We start from the raw sequence: 14,846 nt of genomic DNA, 5'->3' as shown, positions 1-14,846 counted from the left end.
GAGGTCAGCCTTGCAGATTGAATGACCTAGAGAACATGTGAGGATGTGTAACTTGTCCCAATTTCCCCCCGGGGATCATTAAAGTCTTTCTGATTCTGATTCTGATTCTGATACCTTTGTCTGCTGCATTGTCCTGACTTTTGCATCAAACACCTGATTAAACTCACATCATCTGTTATTGGTCAGTTTGTCATCCGCTGTGAGATTCACAATTAGCTTGTGGTCTGTGCTGCAGTGTTATCGTTCCTCCATAGAAAGATGCTTTTAGTTATTTTTTATTTTTTGTGGATCATCACATTTTTGGAGCACAGACCATTTACGTATCCACCGGATCGGCAACTTCCGTATCTGCTTTTTACCAGATGAGCAGATGCAAATCTTTTGGCCCCACACTTTTCTTTTCTTTTCTTTGCCCCAGACTACATCTGATGGATTTGCATTTGCTGCCTCCTTCATCCACTAAATCTTCTCTAAAAAACTGTATAAATATAGGCCTAAATCTGGTGACTAAAGTGACTACCTCTGTTACAGGACTGAATGAAATTAGTGTGACTATTACCTTCAGTCAAATGCAAAAGCAGGGTTTGCATCTTTCATCTTTCCCTGTACTGTACCTGTGATATTGGTACCCATGTGTTATTACCTGTACTGTACCTGTGATATTGGTACCCGTGTGTTATTACCTGTACTGTACCTGTGATATTGGTACCTGCATGTTATTACCTGTACTGTACCTGTGATATTGGTACCCGTGTGTTATTACCTGTACTGTACCTGTGATATTGGTACCCGCATGTTATTACCTGTCCTGTACTGTACCTGTGATATTGGTACCTGCATGTTATTACCTGTACTGTACCTGTGATATTGGTACCCGTGTGTTATCACCTGTACTGTACCTGTGATATTGGTACCCGCGTGTTATTACCTGTACTGTACCTGTGATATTGGTACCCACGTGTTATTACCTGTACTGTACCTGTGATATTGGTACCCACGTGTTATTACCTGTACTGTACCTGTGATATTGGTACCTGCATGTTATTACCTGTACTGTACCTGTGATATTGGTACCTGCATGTTATTACCTGTACTGTACCTGTGATATTGGTACCCGCGTGTTATTACCTGTACTGTATCTGTCATATTGGTACCTGCGTGTTATTACCTGTGCTGTACCTGTGATATTGGTACCTGCGTGTTATTACCTGTACTGTACCTGTGATATTGGTACCTGCGTGTTATTACCTGTACTGTACCTGTGATATTGGTACCTGCGTGTTATTACCTGTACTGTACCTGTGATATTGGTACCTGCGTGTTATTACCTGTACTGTACCTGTGATATTGGTACCCGCGTGTTATTACCTGTACTGTACCTGTGATATTGGTACCTGCGTGTTATTACCTGTACTGTACCTGTGATATTGGTACCTGCGTGTTATTACCTGTACTGTACCTGTGATATTGGTACCCACGTGTTATTACCTGTACTGTACCTGTGATATTGGTACCCGCATGTTATTACCTGTACTGTACCTGTGATATTGGTACCCGCATGTTATTACCTGTACTGTACCTGTGATATTGGTACCCGCATGTTATTACCTGTACTGTACCTGTGATATTGGTACCCGCATGTTATTACCTGTACTGTACCTGTGATATTGGTACCCCCCGCATGTTATTACCTGTACTGTGCCTGTGATATTGGTACCCGCATGTTATTACCTGTACTGTACCTGTGATATTGGTACCCGCGTGTTATTACCTGTACTGTACCTGTGATATTGGTACCCGCATGTTATTACCTGCCTTTGTCAGTTAATCCTACAACCCCAGACTTCCTCAAAGCAAAAGTGCTGACGTTATGCTGAAGCATCCAATTAGCTTCAGGGATTGAGGTCAAAGAGAGGTTAGAGGTTAGAGAGGATGGGGATTGGAAACTGCTGATGCAGCCTTCAGCCAACACTCAAAGTTTACCAGGTACATTAACTCAGCAACTTAATGTTGGGTCCAGCTGTTGCACATTATGGGAAATACTCCTGTCAGTGCCCCTGACCAAGGCACTGGCAAAAAGAACTGGAGTTGGTCCCCGGGCGCTGCACTGCGGCTGCCCACTGCTCCTAGTTCTAGGAAGGTTCCTAGTAGAGGATGGATCAAATGCAGTGGATGAATTTCCCCATGGGGAAAATAAAGTATAACCTAACTCAACTCAACTCAACTACCCTCACCACCTCCAAGTCTCTTGGTTCTCTTTTTATTTTGGACACACTGATCTCATGACACAATTCAGCAACTTCTGTTGGTGACATGCCTACTAAAACAATGGGTGAACAGACCTTTTCAAAAGTTCCATGATATTCAACGACTTTGTAAGACAATTCAACCATTTCCTTCTTCCTGAACAAAAGGAAGGCCATTGTAAATTAGTGCTTCTAGTAATGGGCGATAACAGCAGTCTAACTTTGACTGCTTCAGTATGAAGTGCATGTAATTCCTGGTCAATGGACCTGGGTGTAGCCTACATCTGGCAAGTAGCCTGGACTTTTCTCGATACTAACATGCTACTCCAATGTCGGCCATTCACTTGAAGTATTTTGTAACACGAAGCTCAGATGGTAAATCCATTAAAATGGAGATACAGGTGAAGCCTAAGTCCATATAGAGATGGAACAGATACAGATTGGAAAGCTATTGTGTAGGCTAGCCCAATATTCTAGATTAGGCATCTTATCAAAAGATGATATGTTACAAATGTCAACAAAAACTGGGTCATTTGGAGGAGACAGGAGATGAGGAGATTGCTCTGAGGCAATATAAGCTCATTCAAGAAAGGAAAAGAAAGGGTGAGGCTGATAAGTCTGATTGCTTACTGATAATCAGCTAAAACTGAGATGTTAGTTACCCTAACGAGCAAAACATGGAGGCTGCATCGTCAGCACTAACCCGAAACCCCCTGAAAGTGAATGGCCTGTAAATTGCTTGACCCGAGTGTAATAAACCTCTGTTTACAATAGCTGTCTTTGCTGAATGTAGGCCAACCCAACAGCCAAACAAGGAGATGAGGTCAGAAAGACCTCAAAGAATTCATTGAGAGGGCTTGTCTACACATGAACTTCATGGCTATTTATAAATGCATTTTGTTATACAAGTCTCATAGCAAAAGCTAACTGCATATAAGATATACAGGCCTTCTCAAACCTGTTGTCACTCGTAGGGAGTCAAAATGTGTAACCCAGCCAAGGAACGTTCTCCAAGATAGCTGGAAGCTACAGTTCGCTATGGTCAATACTCAAATCTGATTCTACAACACTGATTAGACTTGATCAGCAGCCTAGGGAGTCCCACCAGTGGAGGTTAGAGTCTTCTTGACTGTTGAGTGGAATTAATTCACTGTACTGTGTATAGTATCCAATACATCACATTTACTTGATCTACTGTATCCAATACACCATATTTACTTGGCCATCACTCACAACTTAACAGTGGTGATAATTTGATTATCATCAAACAGTACAACTGTTTTTTGTTTCTTTGTTTTGTGTTGTTATTGATAAATTTAATTTCCACATTCAGACAAAACCAGTGGTTAAAAAAACCTTATGAGTTTATGATACAGTAGTAAGAAGCATTGCTATATTACTATGCCAGGCCTGCATGTCTGTGATCTTCAGTCTGCCAGTGTGAAATCAAGGCTGAGTGAGGAGGCCCTGAAGATGTCTTTCTTTGCAGGATAACTAATTGTCACAAAGCATTCCCACAGTCTCCTCTACATCAGTCCATGTTTAATCATGTAAACAGGAAATACTCTCAACTCAAGAACAACTGACTACAAACATCAAGCTATAATAGATACATGCCATTTAAGTAAAGACTGGCATGCATACACATCTACCATCACAGTAAAGAGCACTGCTCTCTCTACTTTCAAAGCAAACCCCCAAACAATCTCTGGTACATCACTTAGGGAGATGAAAATGGTCTGCAACCTGAGAGTCCAAATCATCAAAGGCTTCACAATAAAACGGAGACCAGTTCCGAATGGGTAACTTTGACTCTGTCTTAATCCTCTTAGAATTTGACCCTAATCCAGATGAAGAGGTGAGAAGGTTGTCAGGACTATTGAAGTGAGATCAAGTCCTAACAAAAAAACGGTGATCTGTTACAAGGCAACTAGGGTGTCGAGGGAGAGACATATGGACAAACAGACACACAGAGACACAGCCACACACATGCATGAGTGGACATAGGCTCAGACTTTAAGCAGCACACACAAACACAGGCCTCTTGTTTCCTGCAGCTTGTTTCCTGTTCTCTCCCAAACGAAAGGATATGGAAAATGCATTGGCACATCTGCTGAAAGCCAACAGGATAAAGAGAGGAGTACACACACATCAACACAAAAGTACATGCTCTAAAGTGTTCTGTAAAAGGTTGAGACAAAACAAGCTTTTGGGTTTAAGATCCACCCACACACAGAGCAGTGACAATAGGTCAGTAGGTAGACAGAGAAAGTGAGGCAGTCAATAGAAACAAAAAAGCAACAAATAAAGTACCTCTTACAAAAAAAGAACCACAGCAGTCATACACAAAATGTAAGTATGCTGTAAAATTGCACAGAATTTAGATTTAGAGAGAAAAATGTAAATATTATATAGTGAAACTCACTATCAAGTCACTGACTTTTCGTCAGTTTAGGACTATTTTTTCAGAGCTGGCAGCCAGTAGCCTAGGCTACGCATCATTCAGTGCTAATAGGCCCTAGTCAATTCATGACAATGTAGGATAATTGGAGGTGAATTACTGAATTTATACAACAACTCTGCAATAGGTATTATTTTAAGCCATAGTGGCTAGCGGTCTGGCAGGATAGAGTAACACTATACCAATGCAGGGAAGGCTTATGTTTAATTAAATACAATTATAGGGAGCACACACAAATGACTAGCGCAGCTCGCTCCATCACTGTCTTGCTGTAAACAATGTCTTGTAAACAATACAAACTGCTGCTGCTGTAGTCTGACTCTGGCTATAGTCAAGAAGCAAAGTGCAAAAGTTAGCAAACAAGACGAAAGCGGTGACACTTACAACGTGTATCCTTCAGACAGGCAAATGTGCGAGTAGGGCTGTGGTAGTGAGTCAGTTTAAAGTCCCTCATACGGAGCAGTGGCTCTGAACACTCCAGCTCTACTCGGTCTCTCCCCCGGAGCGGAGCGGATGGACGGATGGAGCTGCCACCGGCTTGGATGACAGGCGGAGGTCCGAGGAGCTGAGATGACGTCAGATGCTACCTTCAGGTGCTGCTGCCTTCAGGTGCTGCTCGTAAACAACTCAGTCCTAGTGCGGAAGAACCATTGACTGTTTTACCCTCGAATAACAATTGACCCTGTGACTAGTATTTTTTTGGTGGGCTATTTTAGAATGAAGCAACAGCACAGAGCTTTTGTGGTTCAAGAGGAGAAAATGTGCAATGTGCATTCATTTATTAGAGATATAATAATATAATATTAAATACATAATAACAATAATAATAATAAAATATATAAATAATACAGTATAACATATAATTTCAGTTTATGTCAGTTGTTGACATTGCTTTGGGGACCATCCCAAACATGACGTTTGTTGCAACAAACATTCCTGTTTACACATCTCTTCACTCTCAACTATGTCACCGTCAAAGACTTGTTTAATATTTTGTGATGCCCTAAAAACACACATATTGAGACCCCTATCTATGACCTCGGTCACAATAGGCCTGCCCTACACCAAGGCCCACTCCTTTTTTTCTTTTTCTTTTTGTAGACCAGATTTTGTATGGAGGATTCTTCAGGGAGCAGAACAGGAACCTTTGGTGGTATTGGCCTAAAATATCCATGGAGGTATAGGCTATACCTAGGTTATTAACCTGATCTGATCTCATGATCTCGCGCAAATCCAGCTGCCTTGCAAGGTTACTAGGTTATATCTCACAAAGAGTCCTGTATCAGCTCTAGGTAGACCCAGGACACACTGGATGGATTATATCCCCCAGATGAGATGGGCTGGGAGCACATGGGGAACAAACAAAACAAGACGAAAGCGGGGCACACCAACAATTAGAGCATAAATTGAGTATACACCCAACCACTTCAGTGACTGCAATGAAAGAACAGCAAATGTTGCCTTGAGTCATCAATATTTGAGAGACTGGTAACCTAAAACGTTTGGGGGGATTTTTGAAGGAGACACCCAATCCGCCATTGAAAAGCCACCAATGGGTTTGTAAATCTAATTAGGATATCTGATACTCATGTATTGGACCATATCTGATTACTAACATAGATGACTGCATGTAAACACTAACATGACATTTATTGTCCAGATGTTAAATGTCACATACTATAAACCCTCACTGTCAAAATTATGAGCTGGCAAGTGCATGACATCCTAAATAATGCACAACAATGGCAAGTGTCACTTACTTGACCATGTCAAATGGCATGCTTACATGTTTTATTTTCAAATTCAACAACAGATCCCATTCTCCCAACAACAACCAGGAACAATAAATAGGAATTCTTCATTGGCTCATTTTGTTCACCTGCTTATTCTTATTCCAGGCTGGAGCCTATCCCAGCAAACGTTGAGTGGACAGCAGGGGGGAAATCCTGCACAGGTTGCAAACACAGACAGACAATCACTCAGCCGCATGTCAATCTACGCCTGATTTAGAGTCTCATATCCACCTGATGACTTGTATGTCTTTGAATGTGGAAGAACACTGAAGCATGTTGATGTGTTTTATGGTGTCATATCCTGACACCGGAAGAATATCACTTTTGGGAATAACCATACTTTCATGTCTTACATCAACTTCCTCTCACCCCACTTTTTTCTATCCATTGCACGTCCTTAGATGCACTGACCCAGTGGTACTTAAAAGAAGGGAGATTTCGAGTGCTAGAAACTAGCAAAGATAACGCTTGCCCTTGCACTGGGCATAAGATATGGCCCACTGTCTTTTACACTTCTTCATCTAGTTCACTCATGTGTTTTTGGTCTAGCAACATGTACTGTTGTTTGCTTAACAGATGTCAGGCTCAGGGTCTATTTAAAAACTCCAAATCTGGATGCTGTAATCTTGATCATGTGGTACAACTGACCAGAAAACAGATTTTGGTCAACATTAGAGTGATTGTAGACTGCAAAAAAAGAGATTAGAAACTCAGATTAATTATGATCCAGACTGAAACCAGGGGATTAGCGTTGGAGGTCCACTACTTGCCTGGACACTGGCACCACCAGGTGGCCACATGAGGGAGGAGCAGACAGACCACCTGCACCACATCTGAAGCCTATGTAGCCTACTGAAGCCATACTTCAAGAGCATAGGTAGAGATTTAAGCTTTTAACGATGGGGAGTAGATCATGGATTATCATGAGGAACCAATGTGCTCTGGGGAAATGCACAGAGAGAAGTGTTACACAAATAAACTAGTGCCCATGTAACAGCATGGAAACATCCTAATTGTTTAACTTGGACTGACTAATAGATACAATAAGATTTGCAATCAAGTCTTAGAAAAAATGAAGAGATACACAAACTTATGGGAGCAAAGACTTCTGAATGGAAAGACATGTTTGCTCTAGGTTTTCACTAAGCACTGTCTCTGCACACGTGTGTGTGTGTAACAATGAAGAATTGGTTATCCAAATAAAAACTAAACCTGGTGGTAGTCTGTGCGTGAAACATCTGGGAGTTTGTTGTAGAAGAAACCTGAACATGTAACTCATTATTTCTCCTTCAGTTTTGACAGTAACTTCTAATTTACAACAAACTGCAATTAACAGAGGGAAACATGTAGGCTAATGAGATATGGAATCTTTACACAAAATAGAAAAGTATTTCTGTAAAAAAAAGATTTTTCCATAATACTCACACCGCTTCTTCTTTAGAAGTCTCCATTAGTACATTCATTTTATTTTTATTTTTAAATAGCTGTGAGACTTTGAAGTTGAGTCAGTGTATTTATCAGGCTGCACTGCTGTCAGTCACTCAACTGCTTTCCCATCCAATTAACTGTGGGGCCCCAGCTGCTTTGGGTTTTATCTGCAAACTGTTTATGAATGTCCTATCACACACATTCTCTCCTATCACACACACATTCTGTCCTATCACACACATTCTGGGCTGCCTGCGGAGGAAAATGAAAAGTTTCTGTACGACCACCAGTGGTCAAAGCTCCTGTGAGTCTATGCAAGCTGACAATACTTTCTACTTCTGTCTGGAAAATTCCCTTAAAGGTAGGCCATTTTGAAATGCGGCATATTGTTCTCAGAAGAAGTACAGGTATATTGTTTTCAGAAGCTATATTCATTCCTGATATGGGTCATGGCAAGTTTATCACAGCAAAGCTATGCATAGAACACTTGGGTTTAGAGGGAGGTAATCTTGCTTATTGCTTCTATGTCATGTATGAATAGTTATTGGTATGAAGTATAAATCCATTCAGACTATTCAAATAATGAAACAATGGTTTGTCTCCTTGTAAACTTGTGACTATGGTTTGAAACTTTCGCAGGGAGGTAATCTAAATGCTTAAACTGTCCCGGCTTAAAGGAATAAAGTTGGTCAATTCTTATAGGGTAGATATGTGTGAAAAACTATTATTTGTTTTTAAAATGGGAAGCTCACATGCCATGAAAGTAAGCTGTGTTCTGTCATGAATGTGTCTTCCCTGCCCGTCTTGTCTGCGTTGGTTGGTACTGGGTGTGGTAATAGAGAACTGGTTTACACTGACAGATTAGACGCATCACTTGAAGCACTTCTGGTGTTTGGCTGCTCACAGAAACATAAACACTTTATGTCGCTATCTGAGTTCTGAAATGTGTTTTTTTAAGATGTGTTTCAGTGTAAACCTTCACCCGTCTTGTAAAACATACCAGAATTATTTATAATCTCTCAATCTCTGTCTGTGTTCCTCCAGTGTAGCCTACCATCCACCCCATGTAGAAGGATGAGAGGAGAGAAGCTGTTACTGCCCGAGATACTAATCTCTGTGCTGGCTTCAATACTGCTGCAGACATCTTATGGACAGCACTTGTCAGAAGAACCCTGCTCAGTTCAGATCCTTGTCCCTGGACTCAAAGGCATGAAATTTGATGTGTTTTTAGTGCGTGTGTGTGTGCGTGTGCGTGTGCGTGCGTGTGCACACACACACACACACACACACACACACGCACCATACATAACACGTCAGATGTATCTTGGAGTCGCATTCTAAAATTACTTCTGTCTTCTTCTGCAAAAGGTGAACCAGGAGAGAAAGGAGTGAAAGGAGCACCTGGGAGACCAGGAAGAGTTGGCCCTCTAGGAGAGATTGGTATTGTTTTACTGCAGAATGTCTCCCCCCCCCCCCTTCTATCTAGATTTTTCAATTTAAAATTCTATTTTTCTTAGAATGCGAATCTACCATTGGAAACGTTCACCAAATGCCCAAAGTCATGCTCATGTTTTCTCCCCCTAATCACTTGGCTAAAATAAGGAGTAGTGGGGTAAAGATCACATTTCTCAGGCTGATAGGAGGCTGTTACATCACTACCAGGCAGTCCACAGATGTCTGAGTGTTTACATTCAGGGTGAGAGGGTGGACGAGAAACGATAGCAGGATCCACTGCTGGTGACAAGTGTTTACTGAAGACCTTAATGAGGAGTGAAGGCTGTTCTCACACTTGTAATATAATACTACAGAAGATTACACAGACTGAGGATTTGAGTGGTGATTGGGCGTCCAGGTAGTACAGCGATAGATTCCCTGCCTACAAACACAAAGGTTGCACGTTCGAGCCCCCGTGTTACCTCTGGCTTGGTCGGGCATCCATACAGGCACAATTGGCTGTGTCTGTGGGTGGGAAGCAGGATTAGGGGTATCATGTGTCCTGGTCGCTGCACTAGCGCCTCCTCTGGTTGGTCAGGGCACATGGACACCCTGCCTGTCAGGGAAAGAGGGTAAATAGTGGTGATTCAGATGAGAAATTGCAATGTTTGGTCCTGATGCAAGATAACTGCAGAAATGTTGTTTAGTTGGACTGATATTGCACAGCATTTGTCTTTTCTTCTAGAATCTAGAATAATATAATCGCAAAATCTTCTCATCACCACCCTCTGTTTTCTTAGGCCAAACTGGACTTAAAGGACAGAAAGGCATTATGGGACGTTATGGCAAAATGGGCCCAGTTGGAATGAAAGGTAATTGTAAAATGCGTAACTTATACATACAGTTTACGAATACATAGTGTACGATTCATGTTTGATTAATAATTTCAAATGTCCTGTCTCAGGTTTAAAGGGAGATATGGGGGATCCAGGTCTGATGGGCCCTAATGGAGAGCCAGGTAAAAAAAAAAGATCCTTATAGGACGAATCAGCGTGACATCACTTGCCACCCAGAAATGTGGAACCCCGCGGCAGTTAATAGTATGAGTTGTGCCAAACAAACGTTAATATCTCAAAAACTATACATCACATCGCTTATATTTTGACATTCTGAGTGAGAGCAGAAGTAGCTCAAGAGTTTGATGTATAATATATGCATGCCGTGTTAAAGTTGTGTGAACTGTCGCAGTTTTTAAAATGTAAACAGAGTTAACTGACTAGAGTCAGACGCTAACGCCTCGCGCCACTTGGGCTCCATAGGGTTCCATTGCCGTTGCCACCCAGTGACGCGGTTTGTTTACCAAAATGCTGCTCGGCTGATCCCTCGTATTCACTGTGTCAAACGGGTTGTTGCAGAATTAAACTGAGAGTCGATGAAGACAACCATGCAGCCTTCTCCCACATTTCTGCCTTATCAGGTGTTCCATGCGAGTGCACACCACTGAGGAAGATGATTGGAGAAATGGACATCCTTGTGGCCCAGATGTCCTCTGAGCTGAAGTTCATTAAAAATGGTATGATTTTAGCATTCTCCCAGTTTATCACGTGTACTTGTTTTGAAATGATCTTTAGACGTGTAATTCCGTTCAACGTTACGGTCCGTCTGACTTGTCTTCCTTATCTATGCCGTTGCCTCACATGTTATCCTCAAATCACTGCAAAGGCAAATTATAGAACTACAAGTGCTCATTTTTCAGCACTGCCCTCCCCTGCAGCTGTTGCTGGCATAAAAGAGACAGACAGTAAGGTCTATCTGTTGGTGAAGGAGGAGAAGCGCTACTCAGATGCTGAGGCCTACTGCCAGACGAGGGGAGGGCACCTGGCCATGCCCAAGGATGAGGGGGCCAACGTGGCCATCGCGGCCTACATTTCTGAAGCAGGCCTGAGCAGAGTGTACATTGGCATTAACGACCTGGACCGCGAGGGCCTCTTTGCATACGTGGACCGCTCTCCCATGACCACCTTCAGCAAGTGGAGGAAAGGGGAGCCCAACAACGCCTACGATGATGAGGACTGTGCTGAGATGGTGGCCTCTGGGGAGTGGACTGATGTGGCTTGCCACCCCACCATGTACTTTGTATGTGAATTTGACAAGGACAGTGTTTGAGTGCGGTCCTCTTTGAAGGAGCAGCTGAAAAAATGGATAAAGGTCTTAAATGAGAGGAGCTGAAGCACCATACAACATCTGTGAGGCACAGCATTTGTCCCATCTTCTATCTGTAAATAGAATGACAAAATGACGTGCACCTTGTGCAAAATACTATCTGGTCCTTTTTTACTTCAATGGAATGTTTTCCTCTTTTACTTACTATAATACTGTACCTGTGCTAATAGAAACTTACAATAAGAGGAAGCTATTTATTTTCTTAACTCACATGCAGCATTCTTCAGTTTTTTAAGCTATTAAAGGATACACTTAATCTCATATAATTTAGTTTGTGAGTTATTGCTGTTAGAGACAGCACATGACACAATGTATTTATTTTCCTTATAATCTATCTATTGAGTACTATTTGCAACACTATTCTTCACAAACTATAGGTAAAAACAAGTCAATGTAGAGGTCTGGTCATGCATACTGTAGAATACCCAATGAAAACAGAAACAGGCTGACACAAAACTGAGGAGGCTCTCTGGATGCAAACAAAAAGCAAAAAACAAAATAATAAAATAAAATAAAATAAAATAAAATAAAATAAAATAAAATAAAATAAAATAAAATAAAATGTATCTGCATAATGAATAAAAAGTGATGAAGTGAGAACGAAAAGGTGAACTGTTCGGTCCTCAGAGACCATCATCAGTACAACACGACCATCATGTATTTTCTGTTGCTTTAGCAAACAGCCTTCAGCAGTCACCAATCAGAGTGAGGCTGCCAGGAGGAAACAATCTGACAATCAATCAGCCATATTGTGGCCTGAGGCCTGCAAGGAAAATCACAAGAGCCCATAGAAACACACATGGTAAATCATAGAAGATACAATAGATCAGGGGCGTAGTGGAGGGTAAAACGCAAGTACACAGTTTACCCACCTCTTTGAAATGAGGCAGAGAGTTTATTCACCTATTTTCAAATCAACTGTATCAATCAATGAGGGGAAACAAGGTGGGCAAAGTACTCACCTTGGATAGTTTACCCACCTCTGTATTTACCACTACACCCCTGCAATAGATCTACCACTACACCCCACAGAATCAACCATTACTATACCAAGAAGAAGAAGTAAGTTGCAACATACATACATACACACACACACACACACACACACACACACACACACACACACACACACACACACACACACACACACACACACACACACACACACACACACACACACACACACACACACACACACACACACACACACACACACACACACACACACACACGCACACACACACACGTGCGTGTACACACACACACACACACACACACACACACATACATACTGTACATACATACTGTACATAGATACATAGGCTACATACATACATAAATACATACATACATACATACATACATACATACATTATGTATGATACATACATACATACATATATACATTCATACATACATACATACATACATACATACATATATACATACATACATACATACATACATACATACATTATGTACACATAGCTACACAAATCTACAGCCTATATAAGACAGATCCCCAGGGATGGAGGGCAATGCACTTCAGGCATAGAATATGAAATGACAGGTTCCAGTTGAGAAATTATATTTTGATTTCAATTTTTGGTTATGTCATGCATGTATTGGCCACATGGCATTCAGGGATGCACATTAACAGACTGTACAGGTATAACACACAATAATATTGGCATAACTTATTTATGTACAGCATCTTCTGCCGCTGAATCTGCAGTGCTTTGACTCCCAGAACAGTGTAAGACAGCTGCCATCCAGTGGATGAAGATAATATTGCATTGTAAAAATTAATTGTTTAGTCTTTTCTTTATATTATGTTGTTACATTCCAAAAATATACAGTAGGTGACGTTTTATTATATATGAGCTAAGCTTATGTTTTCAACTCAGATTGGTGTGCTTTGGTCATTATATGTTTGAAAGTGTGTCAAGCCCATGCTACCCTCTGGCCCTTCATTTCACCAGACAGTGGTCATTTGTTTGGTGTCAGCAAAACATAACAGTTACCAGAACATCACTGACAAAGAAGATACAACTCCAGACAAACACAAATAAATAGAAAGTAGTTTCCAGTGACAATTTTGAGTAGTATTGGAGAGTATTATTATTATTATTATTTTCAGATATAGCTCTGGGACAGGTGTCAAAATCTGTCTAATAGTGTAAAATGTACTCTGATGGTGTGAACGGTGGATTTATATAAAAACTGGCATTGTTTTCATTTTTACATGATCAGAGCCAAATTAGCAGTGACAATTTCCCTGGGTGTGATTATTAATTAAAACATAATTTACTGTCTAACCACAAGAGAGTCAACAATAACAAATGTACTTGTTAATAATATGTCAGTGTAATGTTTCCTAAATGACAAAAACAAGACATTACACAGCTGAAGTTAGCATGACATTTTCCCCTCCGAATATGCTTTACTTGTGTGATTAATAGGGCTTGTCTTTCCAGCCCCGGCTGGTATTGTTTGTGAGGATGGCCATCCCAATTGAGATGGTATTGCCTCCCCCTACGAAGACAGAAGAATTTGAATATGCATGATGTAGCTCTCCTAATAAAGCTCAGCACGAGTCCCTTAAGAAATGAATAATTAATGCATGGATGAATTATGCATTTCATTGACCAGGAGTTGTCTGGCAAAAACCAATTAGGTTGCCATTAGTGCCATTGTTGGTGCAATCTCTGGTTACCTCTGCTCAGAGGTAAACAATTTGGACAGCGCTGTCTAGCAGTGGGCTGCCAAACAATCTGTGGCGAACAGTGGATGGCAAATGGGAGATAGGGTGCATATGGGTGAAAATGTGTGAAAAGCATTTGACAATATTTCTATTGCCACCATAGGAAAATCTAAATTTAATTGATTTTAGCCTACTTAGGGAATGGGTTTGTGTTGGGGGGGGGGGGTGCTGTACACAGGCTACTGCAGTCTCACTTGCCAGACTATCTCCAGCAGACCTTTGGGTTCTTGAAGAGTCAGGATTTTACAGAATTATCTAGGGCTAGCCCACAGTCCTACACAACAAGGACTACTGAGGGGGGGGGGGGGGGGGGGGGTCACAAAAAAATCACATTGAGAGAGAGAGAAACCCCAATTGGATGGCCTACATTCTCTCTCTCTCTCTCTCTCTCTCGTGTGTGTGTGTGTGTGTGTGTGTGTGTGTGTGTGTGTGTGTGTGTGTGTGTGTGTGTGTGTGTGTGTGTGTGTGTGTTGTGTGTGTGTGTGTGTGTTGTGTTG

General features: G+C 41.4%; 1 protein-coding gene across 1 annotated transcript; it reads left to right on the top strand.

Moving 5' to 3' along the window:
• Positions 1-9,002: 9,002 nt before the first annotated feature.
• Positions 9,003-11,528, top strand: colec11 (collectin sub-family member 11; the record flags this gene model as incomplete). Its single annotated transcript, XM_083632765.1, has 6 exons — positions 9,003-9,135; positions 9,297-9,368; positions 10,163-10,234; positions 10,327-10,380; positions 10,840-10,935; positions 11,119-11,528. 6 exons carry the CDS (start codon positions 9,003-9,005, stop codon positions 11,526-11,528), a joined length of 837 nt encoding a protein of 278 aa, XP_083488891.1.
• Positions 11,529-14,846: the final 3,318 nt, after the last annotated feature.

This window comes from Poromitra crassiceps, assembly GCF_964638095.1.
Source record: "Poromitra crassiceps genome assembly, chromosome: 3".
Lineage (NCBI taxonomy): Eukaryota > Metazoa > Chordata > Actinopteri > Beryciformes > Melamphaidae > Poromitra > Poromitra crassiceps.
This window is presented reverse-complemented; position numbering and strand designations above follow the sequence as displayed.